The sequence below is a fragment of the Pleurodeles waltl genome, chromosome 11 (genome assembly GCF_031143425.1).
Source record: "Pleurodeles waltl isolate 20211129_DDA chromosome 11, aPleWal1.hap1.20221129, whole genome shotgun sequence".
NCBI classification, from domain to species: Eukaryota; Metazoa; Chordata; class Amphibia; order Caudata; family Salamandridae; genus Pleurodeles; species Pleurodeles waltl.
Window position 1 is genome coordinate 414,910,791 of NC_090450.1, and position 23,591 is coordinate 414,934,381.

Below are 23,591 nucleotides of genomic sequence, written 5' to 3' on the forward strand. Positions count from 1 at the left end.
GTTGGGGACTGTGTGGATCCCAGCATATTGTCCTACCTAGAATACATTGCAAATGTTGTTCACAGACACATCACATTACGTACCTTCTCATAAACAGCGATGTAGAGCGAAAAGCCAAAGGTCTGTTTTATCTGGAGCTTATCTGCTATACTGCCGCAGAGTTCCCTCGATGTGGAGGCTGAGTCAGCAGAAATTGTGATGCTCTCTCCATTCATCAGGGTAATAGAACAAAAGATTGGCTTTCTCATCTTTGAGGCCTGAAAAACACATCGGCAGAGGGTCAGAATGTTAAGAGTCTAAAGAAGAAATCAAGACTAAGCGGTCAGAAAAGGGCCCAGACAGAGAGGGAAACAGAAAGGGAGACAGGAATAAAGTGAAACCGATAGAATGACATGAGAGGTTAACAGAAGAAATGAGATAGGAGTGGGGTAAGACTAAAAAGTACATTAAAGCATTTAAAGGAAAATAATTTAAAAAAGAAGGAGGCAGAGGTTTAGGAGAAAACAGCATAGGAAAAACAATCAAATATCGTGAAAAAATAGCCAACGCACACATATAAATATGTAACATGTTTGGTTATGATGATATCACAAACAACCGAGGTTTCATAACTTTTGATTTAATTTATGGGACTGCTGTCATATTTGTGGATTTCTTGGATCGTTCCTGAGAAATGCAGATTTCCACCACTGGGAAGCCTAGAAAACAATTATCTCCATAAAGGTTTGCTCTCAGCCAATTAGTCCCTCTGTTGTTTCAGTTTCAAAAGCTCCATGAAATAACCAGCTATGCAGCTCATTTAGGGGCATATTTATACTCCGTTTGCGCCGAATGTGCGTCAAAAAGTTTGACACACATTCAGCGCAAACGTTGCCCCATATTTAAACACTGACGCCCGAGCCGGCGCAAAGGAAAATTCCGCTATGTGCGCTGTTTTCTGGAAGCGGCACCCCGCCCTGCGTTAATGACATGCAGGGTAGGCGTTCCCGTCCAAAAAACGACGCACACAGCCGTGCGTCGTATTTATGCTTCCGGGCAAAAATGACGCAAAGCACGAATAGCGTCAAAATTTAACGCCTGGGTCAGGGCAGGCGTTAAAATGGGGCAAACACACCTGTATATAATCAGAACACACAGAACAAACAACAGAGCAGCAGAGCAGCAACAGGGAGACATGGAGGTGATTTTCATTCAGCGTGCACGTAGACGCAGAGCCCTGCAGCAACAACAGCAGCTACAACAACAACAGCAGGGACCCCAAAGGCAGCGCAGAAGGCAGGAGAGGATATTCCGCCCAAGAACAACCCTGCATGGCCTCAGCGAACGGGACATCATCCAGAGGTACCGGTTGAACTGGCAGGCCATTCAGCAGCTGCTGAGAAATATTGAACAGCAGTTGGCCCCCACTTTAGTGACTCCCCGCACTATCCCAACCGAAACAAAGCTGCTTGCCGTACTTCACCTGCTAGCAAGTGGCTCGTTTCAGACAACTGGTGCCCTGGTTGGTGGAATATCCCAACCATCATTCTCTGCATTCCTGCCAAAAGTACTGGATGCCATCATTCGACTCACACCCCTCCACATCTGCTTCCCTAACACACTGCAGAAGCAGCAGGAAACTAAACAGGGGTTCTACGCCATCAGTGGCTTCCCGCACGTCCTTGGTGCAATCGACTGCACACACATACGCCTTGTGCCACCTGCTACGACTGAACACCTCTACCGCAACAGGAAGCACACACATTCCATCAACGTGCAGGCCATAGTCGATCACCAAGGATCGATCAGCAACATCGTGGCTAAATATCCTGGGAGTGTACATGACGCATTCATCTTCCGTCACAGCACCATTAACCAACACTTCCAGGATGGACGGTATGGCAATGGACTACTTGTTGGTAAGGACAAAAATCTAACTCATATACACACTGCACAGCAACCCTCTAGGACAAACAACACATACACCACAATAGCAACACCTAGCCAGGAACACACTGAGGTACTCACATCACTAGCCATGTTTCAGAAGTCACCATTGAACCTGTCACACATTGGATTTTACTCTACAGCTTAATGTGAAGACATTAATGAGTGTGGTTGCCTAAATGTCACCTTGCAAATTGGAAGTCTCACAATAACCTGTACACTAATACATTGCATAAGTTTTAAGGTATGGGATGGCCTGGGTACTTTCACATGAACGTGTTAACTACACTTTTATGTTTCAACTCTGCATGGAACTATCATCTCACCCCCAGTGAAGACACACGGACACCTGTATGACAAGTCACAATGCTAGGGAGGGCACACTGTACTGAAAAAATAAATACATACTGCTGACAAACGGTTAGCCAACAAACACTTGCTCAGCCAAGGAAAAAAACTCAATGCAAAAGTTTTCACCAACAACCATAGGTTGTCACATAAGTACACAAAAGAGTCACAGACAACACAAGACAACTACTGCCATCAAAGATCTGTACAACAGTGCCTCCTACATCTAATTGATCCCATTCTGTGTTTTTCTTTCAGCTGATCAGGGGTATGGCATCCAGCCTTGGATAATGACACCATTTGTGAACCCAAATACTGCTGCATAGCGGGCATACAATGACGCCCACAAGAGGACACGCAGCATTGTGGAGCGGACCTTTGGGATCCTAAAGTCAAGGTTCCGCTGCCTTGACATAACTGGCGGTAGCCTACTCTATTCCCCAGAGATGGTCTGTAAGATCATACTCAGTTGTGCCATATTGCACAATATTTGTGTAAAAAGGAACATTCTCCTCCTTGAACCGGACCCAGACATGCCTGAGGACGACGAAGAGGAGAATGCTGGCCTGCAACAGGAGGGGGAACAACCTAACACAGCAGCAGGAGTGCGTAGGCGCCAACAGCTTGTCAATAATTTTTTTTCATAATTTCTTATAACAACTCGTATTGCACAATTGTAAATAAACACAGATAACAAAAACCACATCATGCTTTGGCCTATGCATTTCTGACCACCTTTAGTTTGAAATTGCTGAAGAAGAATGTCGTCTCATTGAGCAAGAATGCTATAACAATCATCACACCAAAAATAAACATCACAAATGTATGCACAGAGAGTAGGATGTGACATGAAACATTACCATACACAGAGGCCAACAGGAGTACAAATGTGGCAATTACACATGCCTGATCCAGACACCTGAGACAGTCTCTCACCCAGACCAAAAATGTAGATCATTTGAAAGTCTCATCACACGTGTTCAGAGACATGGTGGGACCATCCATGTGTACGTGACCATGTCATCAATGGCTTCTCTCAAGTGTGTGATATGAGCAATACCCAATTGGAACAACATTAGCTGCCACTAACTCATGAGGAGACCTTGAAGTTACATTGACAACATACACCCAGACAGGTGATAGTGGATCCACATTCCCACACACATGTACACATATGTCATCCAATCAACCAAATATGTGAAAGCAGCCCATCACAGTAGTGTCCCAGTTTGAACCTAGCAGGAAGAATGTAACATGCCACTAAACCAGGTAATGCAGAAAGGGCCACAGACAACAACTAAATATTTGTCATCAGCACACGAGGAACGCTGAGATTTTGCAAACATAGTCATTGGAAAATGGTATGCCAGATTGCTCCAAATCATCAATAGTGCAAACGTCAAATGGGCTAATGAGATGAATGAATGGTTAACAGTGATTCATACCATATGGCCTTACATTAGCCTGCTGCTGCAGGTTTTGCATAACAGAATAAATAAAAGACATGGATACATTAGCTAATCTGGATGGGCAAATCCTAGGGTGCTGGGGGCCTAAGTCCACCTCTACCGCCCCCCAAATATACAAGAATCTTGTACTTGTGAACTAAACACATGCATAAGGCACATGTGTGGGCTACATGTCAAAAGTAAAACAAAAATCAGAAACACAAATTCATAATGGGACATGGTTAGCCCCATAAAAACTGTAAGTGACTATTGCACTCCCTGTTCGGACTATAGATAAAAGCATCACCATCATAATTGTGGACACATTTTGGAGAAGGAATACATCATGGTATCCCATCCATCATTTCAAAATAGCCATCAGCAATTACCCAAAATATGTGGTCAAATATGGTTAATACATTATTTAACGTATCATAAGTATTACAGTGTGAATGCCTTCTATACATACAACAACGGACATGTGTCACTGCTAACCACAAATGTGTATCACATAGCACCGTTTGGCCATGACAAATCACCTTCCCCAAGTTTTAAAAATGAAGACATCATTTAAAAATTGCTCAAATTTCTACGCATACAGCATGGGCGTCATCATTTTTTCACGTACAGGAGTGCACAGAATGCAGAGTCAAATATCAATTTTCAAAAATGTTTCTCATATTTAGCCATGAAATTATAATTTTCATATCATATTTTTTGACTCTGCATAATGTGCACTCCTGTACGTGGAAAAAATATGACGCCCATGATGTATGCGTGGTAAATTTGACGCGACATGGACAATATGTTGGACATCTCATGTACCTTATGAAGTTATTAATTTTCATATCATATTTTTTGACTCTGCATCATGTGCACTCCTGTACGTGGAAAAAAAATGACGCCCATGATGTATGCATGGTAAATTTGACGCAACATGGACAATATGTTGGACATCTCATGTACCTTATTAAGTTATTAATTTTCATATCATATTTTTTGACTCTGCATCATGTGCACTCCTGTACGTGGAAAAAATATGATGCCCATGATGTATGCATGGTAAATTTGACGCAACATGGACAATACGTTGGACATCTCATGTACCTTATTAAGTTATTAATTTTCATATCATATTTTTTGACTCTGCATCATGTGCACTCCTGTACGTGGAAAAAATATGACGCCCATGATGTATGCGTGGTAAATTTGACGCAACATGGACAATATGTTGGACATCTCATGTACCTTATTAAGTTATTAATTTTCATATAATATTTTTTGACTCTGCATCATGTGCACTCCTGTACGTGGAAAAAATATGACGCCCATGATGTATGCGTGGTAAATTTGACGCAACATGGACAATATGTTGGACATCTCATGTACCTTATTAAGTTATTAATTTTCATATCATATTTTTTGACTCTGCATCATGTGCACTCCTGTACGTGGAAAAAAGATGACGCCCATGATGTATGCGTGGTAAATTTGACGCAACATGGACAATATGTTGGACATCTCATGTACCTTATTAAGTTATTAATTTTCATATCATATTTTTTGACTCTGCATAATGTGCATTGTTATGCGTCAAAAAAAATGACGCACATTGTGTATGCGTGAAAATATGACGCATAACGGGAAAATAAAAACGGCGGCCATTTTATGCAGGAAGTGATGTAATAGGATATCCTGTTTACTAAATCTGTACTGGGAGTTAACTTTCACTTTCACTTTGCAGTCTCAGATTTATCTAGACTGTGTGGTTGTGTGAAAGGAGTTGTCCTGTGTTCAACTGCTTTTGTGTCCTGTGTACCTTGTATTTTGTCTTTTTGTGATCCTAGTCTTGTTGCATAATATTGTCTCAGTCTGTTTAGTCTAGTTTCGTCAAATCCTGTTTTTGTTTGTATTGTCTGTGGGAGTCTGTTCTGGGTAGCATAATTTTGGGGTTAGTTGGGCTATTTTTCTCATTTTTCTTTTTCCTTCACAACTCTACCTTTCCCCATTTCCCATTTTTACTTTATTATTTCATTTGTCTAATTTTTTCAGTAAATATGTCAGGTAGGCCTCGCCTTTCCAGGATGGGTGAGGATGAATTGGGGGGATTCATTTGGCTAGTTTGCCATTTCCTCCCACTGATGCTGGAGGCTGGGGGCCGTGTGATACAGGGGTATCACACGGAGGCACGGAAAGTCCGGTGGGGGAAGGTGCGCCATCACCTGGTCCGGGTGTATGGGAGCATGCGGAATGACCATCAATTAAAGCACCGCTGGGCAGATCTGATATCCAGGGAACAGGACCTGCTGGACCACCTGGGAATCAGGATTGGTGGCCATGTTGGTGAGTACAAATCAATTACATGGGAATAATAGAAATCTGTGTGGGGACATGTGATGATAGTTACCCAATCTGCTAGATAAGTAGCTGACTGTGTGTAATGCTAGGGAAACCTAGGCCCATGTTTATACATTTCTATCCCCGATTTTGCACCACATTTCCACGCAAAAACGGCACAAACTTACAAAATATAATTGTATTTTGCTAGTTTGCCCCGTCTCTGCGTCAAAAAATGATGCAAATGCTGCGCTACAAAAGTAGAAATATGTGCCCTAATGTGTATTTGTTGCACAATGTGTAGGAAGACCAATGCTAGCAGTCAGATGGCTCATGTTTTCAACACATACCAGATGCCTGTAGCTGTATGTAATGTAGTGTTGCATTTGTGTCAGACAAGCAACACGTTAATGCCTCTATTTGTACTCTACAGGTCATATTGGCCAGTGAGTAAGTCATGTAGAAACAACATACCTACATATGTTGACGCCATAGCTAGACAGAAAATTTTAAACCCATGATGATGCTATAAATGTGTGTTGCCTTCACGTCACATGAAGTTAGATATGTTGTCCACACATATGTCACATGTGTGTCTGGTTGGTGTGTGTTGAACATGTCCACCTAGCCTGTTTGATTGTGAGGGGTCATGCAGTCCTCAAGTAACCAGCTTTTGGATGTCTCTCTGGGATGCACATGCTGAGATGTATGGAAGTCATTATTGTTGGGGCATACTAATGGAGGGGTAACTTTGACAACACCTGACTGTCCTGGCCACTGCATGTGTGTAGTAGGGTGTGTAACTGTAGCAGGAGACTCATCCAATGTTAATGTTGAATACAAATTCATCCATGCAGTATGAGCATGTGGGAAAGTGTATCATTACCATGTCATATTCACACAGTGTCATTGTAACTGCAATTATTTGTCAGTGCACCCAGTCTGAGTATATTCTTCCTTTCATGCTTTACAGGTGGACCAGCACTGTACACCGTGGGAGAGGTGGCACATTTTGAGGACCCCGATACCTACAGTGAGTGTGGCCTGAGTGCTATTTTTATTGTTTGCTAGTGATGCATGATGGACTACTGTGTGTTCAACAGAATTCATGAATTGATGCGCTGGCCGTTCATTGGCATTGTTGCTTTAGTGGGATTTCAAATAGCACTTCTGTTTCTGTAAAGCAATACCTAGCCATCTCTCAGATTTAGGGGCTGTAGGTCATTCCAGTTGGGCCGCAATGGGGAATGGGAAGAGTCATTTGGAATACACTGGTCAATGTAAGACTTGGTCGGGGACTTGGCATGAACTGAGTCAGCATATCAGACTGACATTCTCCCTTATAGCTTTGGCAAATGGCTTTGATGAAAAGTGCATCTTCCTAGTTGAGGATGGACTGTGTACACTGTAGGTTGGATCTTCCGGGGGCATGTACTTCCACAAGGTGAACTAGAAGTGTGTGTGACTTGAGTGCAATGGCCTAGGTGTTCTGTCGACTCATGATAATGGGTGTTCTTGCTCCTCTGTGTGTGTTGTAAAACATGCCTCACTGATAGTATGTGATGTTGGCCTAAGTCATAGAATTTTGACATGTGTGGACCTTGGATGTGACAATGTTTGGCTGACTCCAACGTGTTGCTAGCCCTTCATAGGTGTTGTGTGTGAAGGCACATACTTGTTGAACTTTCTATACACTCCTGGGTGTGCATTGAACATGGGATTGTTGGTTGTTCTTCCCACACCACCCTCAAAGACTGCCATGTTAATGTGAAACAGGGTACCTAGGACTGTAGCAACCAGTATGTTACACGTACTTGCGACCTTTTGCGACTTGAGTTAGAACCTAGGGCCAGATGTAGCAAACTGTTTACAAGTTGCAAATGTCATAAATTGCTCTTTGTGAGTTGCAAACGTCTGTTTGATATTCAGAAATGTATTTTGTGATTCTGAACATACTTGCAAAATGCTTTTCCAACTCGCAAATAGGAAGGTGTTTTCCCGTCCTATTTGCGACTCGCAGTGGTATGCAATTCCATTTGCAACCGAGTATGTGGTCGCAAAGGGAGTCGCAGTTATCATCAACTTGAAGTAGATGGTAACCCACTTGCTAACTGGAAGGGGTCCCCATTGGAACCCTTCCCCTTTGTGAGTGGACCTAAATAATCATGTACAAAACAGCCAGTGGTCCAAGGGACCACTAACTGCCCTGAAATAATCCAAGATTGAAGATTTTGTATTTTTTTTCTAAGTGCAGCTCGTTTTCCTTTCAGGTAAACGGCCTACACTTGGGAAAAAATAACCTGCTTTATTTAAAAGCAGTCACGGCCATGGAGGTCTGCTGTTCCCAGCAGGCCTCCATCCCCGTGAGTGCCCATAGTCGCTAAGGGAACGCAACTTGGAACCCACCTCATTGATGTTAATGAGGTGGGTCTTAGCGACCCCATAGCAACTCGCAGACGGTGTCGGAGACACCGTTCTGCATTGCAAATTGCTAGTCGCAATTTTCCATCTTCCTACATCTGGCCCCTAGTGTACACATTCGGTTATGGCCCATGGGTTCAATATTAGCACACAACTAATTACAAATGGCATTGAGTGAGGATTGTGATAGTTATCACATAGAGTGACATATGTAGTGAAGTCAGTATGCAGAAGAGGTGCAGCCATAATGTCAGATGCCTTAGGTATAATTTGGATGAGTAGTTTAGGGTGATGTCATCCATCATGTAGAGACATGGATATGCTAGGTGTGATATGCCCTTATGTATGCATGCTTCACATGTACTTCCTCTGAGCCTTTCAGTGAACTATGTTGTGACAATTGCTGCAACCAATACATTTCTAGTAATGTACAAATAACCCATTGTGCTATTCCACCCAATGCAATTCCAAAGGTAAATATTTGCCTTTTCTATTCACAGCTGCAAACATGAGTGCCGCAGATCGCCACCATTTTGAGAGGCGTGCCATGAGATACAGGCACATCCTGCAGGTGCAGTGTGGGTACCGGAGGATGGCCCGCAAATATCATTCGGATCGGGCCTCCGGGGCGTGGTGGGCCACACCACAGGCTCCCCCTATATTGCCACCAACAGCCACCAACACCACATCCACCAGGTCTCCCCAAGTGGCCCCAGCAACGTCGGGAACAATAGACCCTGGCTCTTCCTCCAGACCTGGACCCAGCCGTGTTGTGATACCAGGACAGTCCAGTGGGCAACCAACTCCTGCCACAACCTCAACCTCCGCCGGCACACAAACAACCTCAGACCCTCCTGTGGACCCAGCTGCCTTCCTGGCATTAACAAGAAAAATGGACAAGCTCGTCAAGAAGGTGGACAACCTGAGGCAGGATATGGGCTATATTAAAAAGAGGGTCCGCTCCATCAGGCGGACACTACGGAGGGCGAACCTGTAGGACTTTTGCCCGGCAGAACTTTTACCCCTCCCCTCTCTCCTCTTTCCTATTTTCTACTGTTAGTTGGGTTTTGGGGATTAGTATTAGGTAAGTATAGGTAATTAGCTTAGTTAGTGTTAGGGAAGAGGGTGGGGGGTCCTTATTCTTTCTATCTTTATTTTTTGTGTGGGTGGGTGGGTGGGGGGCAATGTTGGGATTCCTGTTAAAAAAAAAAAAAAAAAAAAAACCTTTTAACAAATACCAAAAAAATATATGTTTGTTTAGGATAGTATAGTATGTGTGTAGGTTAGTAAGTGTTGTCCTGCATGTGTCCTGTCTCATAATGGTGGGTGGGGGGTTGATGTTTAGATCGTTTCGTTACATGTGTAGAGTAAGTTTAGCTTAGGTTAGTTAGGGACAGTTGTGGGTTAGTAGTAGTCAGGTTAGATTAGTGTAGGTTTACCTTTCCCTTAGTTGCCTCTTGTGTTACTTAATAGAAATAAATATATAGTTAACCCTTTACATGATGCGTTAGGTGCTACTTTATCATGGCCTTGACATCAGTGTAGCTGAATGTTTTAGTATGACATTTGTGTCCTATGCTCGCCATCCCCAGGAAATTGAGGTTTAACATGCCAGCTACCCGTGTGCTAACTTGGTAAGTATCCACCATTTGGGAGACCCACCATTGGTAGTGTGCATTGATCACCAAGGTTTTGTGTCGGTATGTATCCTACTTCACAAAGAGTGCTTCCAGACTTGTTATTGTGGGTAAATTGATAGGTCGGACAGCAGTGTGAAGTTCAGGGAGATCTTTGTAGATGAGGAGTTGTTCACACTCTTGTCTTGTTGCTTTCATTGCTGACCTACATCATGTGTATACTGATTCTGCATGACTTTCCTTCATGGAAGTATACTCCGTAAGGGTGATTGATGCAGTGTAATTTGTTAATGTTTCCTTACATTTTGTGGCATTATTTCTTATTTTAGTATTGCATGGTGCCTACATTTCTCAGCCACCATTAGTTGTCTAGAATAGCTATAGATGGTGCATCATTCTGTCCAACACAGCATGATTGTGTGTGGTTAGTCCCTTCATCAGTTATTTTCCTCAGTATGGTAAGGCTATGATGCAATCATGGCCACTGCACAGATGTTTCAGAATACATGAAATCAGGACAGTAGTATTGAGAATCTACATGGTTGCCACACAGGCACTTTGGAGTTATGTACTGCACAGTTGAAGTGTGAAATAACACAGAGACATAATAGGTGTGCAAGTGCTATTTATTTATAGGTGCTGTAGTGCAAAATGTCCATTCACCATGTTTGCTGAGTCCGTTCTGGTGCATTCTTACATGGTGATCCTACAGAAGGGGTGTGGATGATGCTCCTGACATGCTGGGGTGATGTCACAGACAGTGCAGAGGGACAGGAATTGGCAAATAGTAGGAGAGAGACATTCACTGGCAATGGGGACAAGTCATACAGTGGATTGCCGAACAGTCATTGAGTGTAGTTGTAGTGAGACTGGCATTTGACAAAACGTAGGACCTTGGTCAAAGTAGGCCATGGTGCAGGGACTAGTGCTTCTGGGTACTCTTCCGTGTGAATGTTATCTGTTCCATGTCTTCTTCTTCTGATGTGTGTGTTGCCTGGTTTGTCCTTGTTGTTGTTGGTTGTGAAGGGGCAACACACACCTCAGTGTTAGAAGACATGGAGGCAGACATCCCGGGGCCTGCTCCCTGTGGAGTTATGAAGGGCAGTACTGCAGCAAGGAGGGCCTGCTGGTTTTTGAGAATGGCAGCCACATCACGATGGTAGGCAGCCAGGTCGGCCCTGAGGGGTTCTATGTTGCATTCGTGCACACGCTGACTGGATTGCAGTTGTAGTTGTTGTGTCAACTGGATGACAGCTGTGCAGATTTCCTTCTGTGTTTTGACAAGTTCCTGCAAGAGAGATGTTCGGCCTTGCATAGCAGCTGCCTGATCAGCAGAAGACATCATGCACGAACGCACCCCCTCAAGGCTGGCTGCCATAGTTTGCATCCCCACCCGCACCTCCTTGGCCAGCTCCCGCTGTACCCCAACGACGGTTCTTTCGAAGCTGGTGCCAGTGTCGTCAGAGTCCTCAGCTGTGTTGGAGCTGGCAGGTCTTACAATTGGGGTGGCGGGTGGTTCTCCTGTGGTGGCTGCTTCTTCTGTGCTCCTCCTTGTGACTGAAGGTGGGGTTTGGAGGCTTTCAAGGACCATTTGGATGGTCTCCTGTGGGATGTTTATGGGCTCGTCATCCATGTCATCAGGGAAATCAGGGACAGGCATATCGGCAGGAGATCCATGTTCCTCTGCAATGAAACAGGGTACAATTAGTGTGTCTGTGTTGTGACAATTTTGCACTAAGATACAAGCCTTTGGATGCCTTAACTTTGTGCTCTGTGTTTGTCTTGGTATCTGCTGTCCTTCATAGGGCATTGTTGTAGGCCTATGGCCCACCTGTGTGTCACATGTATGATATGGAGCTATCAGACTTGTCTGCCTGATCGCCTTTTGTTGTTGCTTTGTAAATATTTAGGAATAGGCATGTTTTTGTCCTACTCCTCCCTCCGTGTTTAACTATTCTGATGGAGGGACATTTTGTTGGGTGGGCTCTCATTATCCTACATGAGATTACTGGCTTTCTAGGCAGCAGGATAGCTAATGGTGTGGGGGACTAAGTCTGACACACTTGTAATTAACTCTGTCACCCTGATTCTTTCTTTTTGCTCTGGCTAACTAGCAGTGCCTCTGGTCTCCAGCAAAGGAATGTTTAGACATCCGAGCGCATGACATCTTTGGAACTTCTCAGGGAAGTCGTGGTCACTCAGATCCTACACAATTCTCTCTTTTCCAGTATGTTCTCATACACAAATGACAAAGACAGTATTTGTTTAATATGATGATTTCATTGTATAACTGACTTGTACATATTTAGGTGTGAGCCACAATAACCCAAACAATACAAACTGTTAGAATTGAAATAGTCAGCAGGAGAGTAATACATTAGTACAAAGCTATCATGGTGCCTGACTGTTTCTACTATCCCTCTGCTTGTTCTATTTATAGCACAGCATGTTAAGCTTGGAGCTTGCCTGTATGAATCACTGGGGAGACATCATCCCTCATATCAGAGCAATGGCCTGTGATCTGGTTCTGCATCTGCAGCAAGGCAGGCAGCGTCTAGTTGTGGTTCTCTGTTTGGAAACTCCCTCTTGCGTGTCTTGGGACAAGGAAGTGATTTTATAAGTCATATGTCATCGTGATGACAAAGTGTCCCTACGCAGGAATGCCAAATCTTAACCCCTACCACGTCTATCGGCAATGTACCAGACTGTATCCTTGACTGGGACACAGAGTGAATATGTTCTGGCAAACTCCAGTGCAGAAGTAGGCAAAACAGTGTGATTTGACTAATTAACAACACCGTAGGACTGGCTATTTGCTAAATTAACTGATAGGAAGGCCAATAAAAAGCATTTAGTGCAAAGTGCTCTGAGGCTCTTAGATGTGAGCAAATGAGTAAAAGTACATTCAGGGTAAGGTGCACAGAGGCCTAAAGCCTGAAGCTAATGCGCAAAGTATACGTTACACTTACAACACTACACTTTGACTGACTGTGGGTGTTGTGAATGCCCTGGCAGCACACTTGCCTCTCAGGACCTGCCCCAAACACTTTTTATTCACATTGCCCGAAATGTACATGTGACGTGGCATATCCTATGCATGTCAATGTTAGGATGTGGTATGGATGTAAACATTGTTGATGTTTGAAGATGATGTTGGGTCATGTGTGTTTAATTGGATTGGCCTGTTTATCATATGAAGGTTCTATTTGGTTGTCAGACTGTGCAGGTGTGTTTCAGTGACCAGTTGCCTGTGTCCCCTCCTCAATGTTGTTGTCTGAGCAGTATGACATTAGTGATGTAGCCTTGTTAGCCAGGCACATGAGCGACCCTGACGTATGCAGCATGTGTGTGTCCTTAGTGCTGTGTGGCTCCTATTGCTGTTTACTTTGGCTTATGTATGTGTCAGGTATGGACATTCGGCATTTGAGTGTACTGGTGCCTTTGTCTTATTTCTATGAATAGTTGCAGATGTCATCCTCACCCCCTAATTTAGGTATGTATGTTCCATGGGGAGGTTCCTGCCATTTGGTACTATAGCTGCACAGAGATGAGAGGTGTTATTGTCAACTGTTGTGGCAGTTACATTGCAGTTGTTATTTTGGCTACTGCATTACTGATAGGGACCTAGTTGATGTAGGATAGATTTTGCAAGACAAGTGCCTGGATGTGAGTTTGACGTAGTGGCCTTCCCACCTGTCACTGCTTTCCCTTGGCTCTATTGTTGTACTTACAGGATGGCCCCATGGGACTGTTGTTGGTGCTGTATTTTGTCGTGCCCCAGCTTCAGTCTGTGCTGGCCATGCCCCCCTGCCGTGCCCCTTTACCCATGCCACTTCATATATGTGCTGACTTACATGCATTGTGTAGTAGGTATCCCCCCCCCCTGCTTACAGTCCCCATTATTGCATATTAATTCCCCATGCGACTTACCCTGCATGTGCGTTGTGTCGTGATAGTCTGCGCTGTCCTGTCCTTGAATCCCTGTGACGATCTCCTCCGGGATGACAGCTGCGACCATCTCCTCCATGTGGTCCAGGGCCTCCTGTTGTGCTGGACTCCCCCCTCCAGTCTGCATTGCTGCCTTCCTGTTCCTGGCCATTTTTTCTTTTGTCCTAGGTTTGCAGTCATGCCAGCGTTTCTTACACTCGGTGACTGTGAGGCGTTCTTCAGCCACACTGTTGATCTTGTCCACAATTTGTTTCCATATGGCCTCTCTCCTACTGAGTGGCAATTTAGAGGTGATGAACAGTTGGTGCTGGTGTTCTGTCACCTCTTTCACCAGGATTTCCTGCTCCTCTTCACTGAAGCGACACTTTCTTTTTTTTCTAAAAATGTCCTGGTTCCGGTATGGATCCTCCTGGCTGGTTCCTGGTCTGCTGTCATCCTCCTGGGGTCTGTAGTGGCATCTGGGATCCATTTTGGCTCTCCTCTGCTGAAAGGGCAGTTTTCGCGTTAAAATTTGACGCAATAGCGTAAAAAAAACCAACGCTTTCCGGGTTGCGCTGTCGTAAATCGACCCACAGTGATTTGCGTCGCGTTAACGTTGGTTTCCTTTACGACGTAACTCCGCTGTGTGCGTCACAAAATAATGACTCCCACCTGTTGGTTGCGCCGCTGTACGTCAAAGTATAAATTTGACGCCCGCACGGCGCTTAGAAATGGCGTTAGCCGTCGCTATTTTTTTGGACGCAAAACTGCGTTAGCGCAGTTTTGCGTCAAAAAGTATAAATATGGCCCTTAATGTCCTTTGCCAAATCTGGACGAATTTATGAAAAGTGAAAAGTAAACAAAACAAACACTCTGTGCATCAAGATCCCCTATCAGCTAGGCTCAGCAAAGAGCAGGTGCGAACATCAACCACTCTTGTAAGAAGAAACTGTCATTAAAATATAATTTTCCAAATGAAAACAAGTCGTCATTAAAAGCCTATCTACTAAGCAGTTACATGTTTTCAATTTTTGTACCACAGATTAAAACCAAGTAAAAAGTATAAAATAGGTATTGCCTGCGATAGACATTCTTCACTTTGAGCACGATACACTTCACTTTCATACCGCAGGACAGACGACTAATTTGTTTGATGCAAGATACTGTTGCCAACAAGTTCGCTTTGAGATTTTGAATAAGAGGTAGAAATAGACGCCACATTTTTTATTGCAATGTTTCTTGTCCTTTTGCAGCTTATGAAGAGTATAATAGGGAAAGGTTCAAGCATGTTGACGGCAAAGCATTGTGGCCACAGGGTAGCAAGGAAAGCTTACACTGATGCTTACGATTCTTGAGCTGCTACTGCCTGTCAAGCATCTATTTTGCGTTTATCATACATCTCTATGATACTGAAACTATATGGATCAATATATCAATACTGTATATGGAGTGACAAACTCAAACCTCTACAAGCCAGGCCAGAGGGCATTAGAGAGAATGACCACCCCACAATGATTTTAATGTAATGCCTAGCATTGCAGGCAGTTTGGACCCAGACAAATACCATAGCACCCCACTGGAGGAGATTCAGACATTCGCAGGAGCAGCTGAGCACCAAACACTGATGGTCAACACACCATTAATATTGCTAGTGTGTGAGAAATTGAGTGGTTGGTTGACTGTGGTGTGAGCCCTGGTCAAGCAATAGCCACAATCCCTTGCAGGGTGATTCACAAAAAGTTGATAAATTAACTTGTGCTTAACCCTGGGTAGCTTGGGACAAAAAGCAATCAGGCTTAACTTAGAGGCAATGTGTAAAGTATTTATGCAGCATACAAATAGTAATAACGTGAAAACACAACACAAAAAAATCCCATATCAAATTTAGAAAATAGAATACATTTTAATAAATTATTTGACAACAAAACAACAAAAATCCAATCAGTAGAACTGGAGTTATGATTTTTTTTACAAGATTTCAGTAAAACTAGCCCCTAAAAGATCAAAGCACCAACCACTGACACCTAGTCACCTGAGACCAGGCTTAAGTAAAAAAATATGGCCCACCACAATGGAGCACGGGTTGGATACAAGAAAAGGATTAAGCCCGGTCAGCACTTACATTTGGACTTAGAAGAAATTTTGATAACATTTTTCTGAGAATGCAAAGTTCAGCAGTGCAATGCTGCAGGTGGTTCTAAGGAGGGAGCATTGTCACCTGGGAGCCTTGGGTTGAAGCTGCCAAAAAAAGATTTCTACGTTCGGAATTAGTTGTTCCTATGCAAATAAAGAATCTCCAGCAGGACTTGGAAGGATGCTGTAGCCAAAGACAGTTCCAGTGGCTCAGATACCCCTGTGGCGCAGGATTGCTTGATAGGATTTGCTGCTGTGAAGTCAGGCCGACCAGCTATGCACCTTGGATGAATGAGCAGGTTTGTCCCAGTGCCCTCCTTGTGCTCACAGCAGTTGTTAGGCAAATATTTTTCAAGTCATCAGTTTTGGATTTTGGCTATCTGGGCATCTTTAGCACCAAGACTAAGGGTCCAGGACCGGTGGGGTACCACTTGGGGGATCACAACTCACTCAGGCTTGGCCCAGGTGCGGGTTCAAGATGGTTGGAAACTTTCATGTCCCTGTGGCACTGAATAGGAGGACAGCAAACTAGCCCTTGCCATCACTAAGGTCGTCCTGGATTCAGGTGAAGATGCAGGGCTCAAACAGCAGGGTTGGTCTCTGAGGGTTCGAGGCAGGCTTCAGGCAGCAAAGCAGTCCTCCTGGGAAGAGCAAAGCAGTCTTGCAAAGTGCACAACAGGTCACAGCAGCAAGCAGTAATCTGAGAGTCCTTCTACAGGTCCATGAGTGAACTGAAGAGAGGGTCTGAAGACCCTTTATACCCAGTACCTCCTTTGAAGTCTGGGATAAGTTTTTAAAGGTTTCTTCTTTGGAGTGCATGGAATTGACCGACTCTCCTGCCCTGGCTCCAAGCTGGCTGAAGTAACAATGTGGAGGTGATAAGTCCTCTGTGTGAAAGCAGAGCACAGCCTATTCAGTTGCATATGGGGCTGTGATCAGCTCCACCACCCTCCATCCTTCCAGCCGATGGTCCAATCATGCACACTTAAACCCTCTAATGTGGGCCTGTCTGGGAGGAATTCACAAAGTGTCAGTTACACCTAGTCATGTGACCCAAGACAGGATGAAGGCATGAAAGGGTTAAGGGCAGGAACGTCTCAACTTTCTAAAAGTACAATTTCAAAATTGTAATTAAAAAGAAACTTCACAATCAAAGAGAATTTTTTATTACAATTTCAAAGATACCAAGCATTAACTGGTTACCTGGTTTCAATCAAAATATAATAAGGCAACCCAATGTTAGACCATGGGACCGGTAGGCCTCACAGTAGTGAAAAACAAATTTAGGAGTTTTTCACTACCAGGACATATAAAACCTTTAAGTACTGGTCCAACCTTTTATTTACAATGCGCCTTGCCCTGTGGGCTACCTCTGGCCTACCTTAGGGGTGACATATGCAATAAAGGGGGAGTTTAAGGCTTGGCAAGAGGAAATATTGCCAAGTCGAACTGACAATTTAAAACTGCATTTAGGCTGCAATGCCATGCATGGGACATGTTTTAAGGTACTACTTCAGTGAGTGGCAAAATAAGTGCTGCCGACCCACTGGTAGCATTAAATTTACATGCCCTGGGTACATGGCACACCATTCTACAAGGGACTTATAGGTAAATTGAATATGCCTGTCAGATGTAAGCCAATCAAACCTTATTTAGGGGACTGTGTACAAGCACTTTAGCGCCAGTTAGCTTGGCAGTGGTAAAGTCCTAAGGTCAACAAAACAAAATTCAGCAAAAAATGGGGGGAAATCATAAAGGATGTGAAAAAAGCAGAAGGGTAGGGGAATAACACCGGAAACGGGTGAAGCTGTACATATGAATCATATTCACATTTGCTGAAAATAATTAATCTTCTGATATTATTCAATAACTCTTGAGGAAACAGCAGCTTAACCCAAAGTGAAGTGTTTCTAACTTGGAAACTTAAAGGGCTAATTACGGGAGAATTAATCCTGTTATTGAAATTTAATAAAAGTACAACCTATTGTTAGGTATTGTTTCTGAAAGTTTGTCAGTGTCTTAATGTTCCAATCCGATTTCTTATGTTTTTTACTTTATGACTTTTCTCAAGCATCTGGAAAAGGCGCTGTTTGATGAAATGCTCTGTCAGAAGCAGAATCTATCATCTGTAGTAACAAACACTTTGACATAATTTTGGGTGGCTCTCCCTTAGTTGAAAGTTCAGGAGATGAACATTTGTGCGTTAACTGCAGCAATTTGAAGTTTTGTTTAGTAAGTACTTGTTATTGAAATTGTTTTTGCATTAATACACATAAACCTCCGGTTCTTGGTTCCACGTACGCACACATATTTTTCAAATTTAAGATATTAACTTCCATCAGTATATTATACATGATGGGCCAGATTTATCAAAGGTTTTGTGTCATCCTTGCCCCATGCATGAAGATGCAGGGCAATGCAAAACCTAGAATGAGATTTATCAAGCCATGCAAGGCCACCTTGCATGGCCCTGCATGGCCTGGTAAATCTGGAGTAACACATAGCAGCGCAAGTCGCTGACTTGCATTACTCTGCTCCCTCGGAGGCGTTCTATTGGTGGAGCGTGGGTGTTCCCACGCATCCGCCCATGAATTTTAAAGCATTCCCAGATTTACCATGAGTGGTAGACCTGGAAATGCATCAAAATGCGACACCTTCCCAGGGGAGGCCTAACAAGAAGAAATACCTTTATTTTGCCTTGTTGTTTCCTCTTTCTATGTGTGCCACATTGAGCAGCACACACAGAAACAGGAAAAAGTCTCAAAGGATTGTTACTGTGTAGGAAGGTGTCCCTTCATGCAAAATAAATCCTGCCTGCAACCCAAGCATCCTTACACCAGTACCTGTGTTGGTGCTAGGCAGCCAAAAGTGCGCCAGTACAGAGAGAGAGCAGAAATGAGCCATATCTTGATAGATATGGCGGATTCCTGTCCTCTCCTTTTCACGCAGCGCAGAAAGGTGTCTTGCTCCATTGCGTGAAAATATGCCAAATATGGTCCAATTTGTTTACGTGCCCCTAGTGTCAAGAGTTCTGATATTTCATGGTCAGTTTTCGAGAACGCTAAAAACCCTTTGTGCTTTGGTCAACAATGTCCTAGGAGGTTTTCCGAGCCTAGAAGAACAATTGTGCTGCACTGCAGTGCTGAGCAGGCATGCTAGCAGAAAGTGTTACTTATACTGAGCAGGCCAAGGCTTTAAAGATGGGAACTACCTGTACTGAGTCTGGAGAATCAAAAGGTAGAGGTGGGCGAGCTTACAAATTTACAGGGTTAACCAAATCAGAGCTGAGCCATGGGTCTGGCTTGGCTCTTAGAGCCTGTGCATGAGATGATCCCTAAAGATGTTTGCCATGTAAATCATACAAGCCACATCACATACAATATGATGAAGTCAAATCACAATTCAAAAAAGTGTATGTGGAACTTTGACATTGATAGGTCCACTATAGCATTGCACTGATGAGTGCTAACTAAAAGTGATAGTCTTTCAACATGAAATTAGAACCATTCTGCCCCGCCCCCACCATTGTGACAGTGCCATTGGTGAACCACGAGGCAAGAGAATTATTACATGAACCCTGTATATGGCCCTGACACAGCAATATTATAATCTATTAACCACTCAGGTGCCCTGGACGAGCTGGTCTCACCCTCGGCTACTGTTGCTGTATGCCGAGGACAAGGTCAGCTCGTCCTGCACCCGGCCCATGGGGGGAATGATAGCGCTCCCCCTGTGGGCCTCCCACCCCCCTCTCCTGGGCAGGGATGGAAGGGGTATCGCTTCCCCTTCCACCCCTGACCCCTCCCTCGGCGATCTGATGACGCTGGCATGCTCATAGTGCACCAACGTCATCAAATGCTGCCGGGGACGTGCTGGGAGCCATTTGCCTCTAGAGCATTTGGAGGCAGGATGTCCTTTCAGTAAGTCCTTCTCCTGGGGGGATTTTGGGGGGAAAACAGACACAGGGGACAGGAAAGAGTTTTTCCTTTCCCCCTGTACCTGTTTAAAATGGATTCCTGCTCCATGATCGTGGAGCAGGAATCCAGCCACTAGACACCAGGGATGTTTTTTGTATATTTAGGGGAGCGATATTAGATCTGTGTTTTGGCCCCCGCTGGGGGCTAGATCGGCTGTTTTTTCGGCTGATTTGCCCTCTGGGAGGCAAAACCCTCTAGACACCAGGGATGAAATTATAATTAAGTTTTAGGGCAGTGACACCTTGGGGAAGGGTCGCTGTCCTGGGGCAAGATTCTTTGTGTGTTTCAGCCCCCCGGGGGCTAGCTCGGCCATGTTTTCGCCCACTCTGGCCCCGGGGGGGGGGGGGGGGGGTCAAAACCCACTAGGCACCAGGAATCTGTGTGTTTGTGTGTGTGTTTTGTTTGTTGGAGGACCCCTTGGCCAAAGGTCGCCCTCCCCAAAGGGGCACATGACTGGTGGCCATTTCTGCCCCCCTTGGGGGCAGATCGGCCTATTTTTTTAGGCCCAACTGCCCCCAAAGGGGTAGAAGCCACTTAGGCACCAGAGATCGTATGTGTATGTTTTTTGTTTGGGGGACCAACCCCTTGGGCAAGGGTCGCTTCCAATGGGGGAACATTACTACTGCCCATTTCTGCCCCCCCTCCATCTCCCGGGCCAGATCAGCCTATTTTATTTACGCCCATCTGCCCCCAAAGGGGGCAGAAGCCACGAAGACACCAGGGGAAATGTCTACATGTTTGGTGGCAGGGTGATTGTCAACTGGCAAAGTATTTACATTTGTGATTATAACGGTTTATTGCCCCCTTTTGTTCTAGTTCAAAGCTTTTGCTTCCTTTGCTGTGACTCCTTGCCATTTTGGCAGGGGTTGACCTACAGTTTGGGTAGTTGCATGTTTTAGGTAAGAAAAAACTGTTTATTCCAAATGAGTATTGTTGCCATGCATGAAGTACGTTTTTGTAAGTGGTGTACTAAATGCAGGATTATGTGTGAAATTGTCCTTAGATTTGTGAACGATGACATTTATGTTGTCTTATGTCTAATATTCTTTTCTTTTTTCTTTTTAGTGGGATATCATTGGTGATTGCTGTGTCTGTGCAGATTAGTTGCTGGTGAGTCTAGCTTTTATAGGCAAGTGAGTGGTATAGTTTTTGAGTACATAACTCTTAGTCATAAAGCCACACTTTGTTTATTACTTATTTTAGACAGTGCTGGTTGTTGTTGGCGTATTTGTCAAGTTTTTTTTCTTAGAAGGGATCATGGCTAGCCGCAGGGTGACCGCTCAGCAGGTTGTTGGTATGCTTTTTGAGTCATCTTCTGATCATGATTATGAGACTGGCTCTGCATCTGAGGCAGAGGAGGAAGTGAGAGATTCTGGCAGTGAAGTTTCTGACAGAGAGGAATCTTCTGATGAGGAAGCCACTCTCAGTACAGATGAAGGGCCTGTTTTAGAGGAGGGCACTGATGAGCCAATAGTGCAGCAGCCTGGGGCTGAAAGGTTTTCCATTGAAAGACCTGAACTCTGCGTTGCCCCAAACATGGAGCAGCCAGAGTTGCCTACCTTTACTCGTCTCCCAGGGTGTAGAGTGAATAGCGAAAACCTTTTACCTGTCAATTTCTTTCAGTTGTTTATTGGCAATGTATTTTTGGAAGAGATTGTTGAGCAGACTGATTTGTATGCGGAGCAGTATTGGAGGGACAGCGCTGACAGACTTAGGCCACAGTCTAGAGCTACCTAGTGGATTCCCACAAATCTGGAAGAGATGAAAAAGTTCTAGGGTTTCACTTTTTTGATGGGGTAGATAAGGAAGCCGGCATTGGCTACTTATTGGTCTACTAGTCCCTTGATGGAAACGGCTATATTTCCTGCAACAATGACTTGTAATCAGAATTGGCTTCTTCTTCGGATGCTGCATTTTGTTGACAATGCTTTAGCCTTGCCATGAGATGACCCTGATTTTGATCGTCTTTTTAAGATTAGGCCTGTCCTTGATCATTTGGTAGATCGTTTTTCAGAGGTCTATATCCAGGAAAATAAATATCTGTAGATGAATCTTTGGTCCTGTTCAAGGGCCATTTGCCTTTTAAGCAGTACATTCCTAGCAAGAGGGCACAGTACGGAAATAAGATGTAGTACAGGATATGTTTATCATTTCTGGGTCTACACTGGTAGGGATTCCAGTATTGGCCCCCCTGGTTGCCTGCCCAGTTTTGGAGTTAGTGAGAAAAGTGTGTGGGAACTTGGTAGACGACTGTTTAACAAAGGTCACCATTTGTACGTAGATAACTTCTACACTGGAGTGCAGTTGTTCATGGCATTGTTCAGAATGGACACTGTTGCTTGTGGCACAATCCGCTCTAACAGGAAAGGTTATCCAAGGGAGCTTGTGTGTAAAAAAACTTGAGAGGGACAGTGCAGTGTCTTGCGGAAGGATGAGCTACTAGCTGCGAAATTTGCAGATAGGAGGGATGTCTACATAAAAACTATCATCCATGATGACAGTACTTCCCCTGTGACTGTTTGGGGTCAGGTTGCCGAAGTGGGCAAACCTGTGTGGATTTGGACTACAATAAGCACATGGGAGGTGTTGATAGAGTAGATCACAGGTTCGAACCTTGCGCTGCTGTTTGAAAGTCTTACGTTTGGCATAAAAAGTTGGTGATACATTTGTTTCATTTAGCAACTTTAATGCTTTTATTGTGTTCAAGGATTTTTCCCCGAGTCAAGGATGAAATTTGTTACATTTCAGTAGTCAGTGACAGAGAGCCTTATTGTGGTGGAACAGGCAAGAGTTCCCAGAGAACTAGTGGTGGAGGATGTGGCTAGATTGAAAGATTGCCACTTTCCTGATCACATTCCTCCCACTCCCCAAAAAGACTTTCACACTAAGAAATGTACATTCTGTGCCCAAAAAGGTATCCGGAGGGAGACTCGTTTGTACTGCCCCGATTGTCCTTCTAAGCCTGGGCTGTGTGTGGCCGGCTGTTTCAGAAGTTACCACACCCAAAAGAATTATTGGGAACTACCTTGAGGGTAAACTGCCTGTTTTATATTGTTTTATATTTTTTGTTCAATTTCATGGTTGGCATTACTGCCATGTATTTAGTTAGAGCTTTTGCTTTTGTGTTTGTAGTTTTGTACTTACTTATAATTAGTTAGTGGTTTTTTTGGTTAAAAAAAGTGATGGTGGTGTGCGTGGAGTGGCGCTTGGCTGGCGTTATAACTAGTGACACTGCTAGACAAATGCCAGTCCACAGACTCCATCAGCTAGTGTGATTGCTGTGTCAGGCATGTGGGTGTATGAAAGTGATGGGCCCTTGAATGGTGCTGTCTGTTGATGCAAGTGTTGTAATGTGCTGGGCCCCCAGCAGGCGGCGTGGATGGTCTTGTGCATGTCATGTATGGAAGGTGTGTGAATGGTCTGTGAAGCGGTTGGTG

The 23,591-nt window shown here is 44.2% G+C and overlaps 1 protein-coding gene across 2 annotated transcripts in view; it reads right to left on the reverse strand.

Moving 5' to 3' along the window:
* Positions 1-23,591, reverse strand: part of MYO7B (myosin VIIB) — a 1,466,311-nt gene that overhangs the window by 383,809 nt on the left and 1,058,911 nt on the right. For both annotated transcript variants that reach the window (XM_069213753.1, XM_069213751.1), the window contains one exon: positions 84-257. In XM_069213753.1, coding sequence (XP_069069854.1) covers positions 84-257 — 174 coding nt within the window. The remainder of the gene's footprint in view (positions 1-83; positions 258-23,591) is intronic.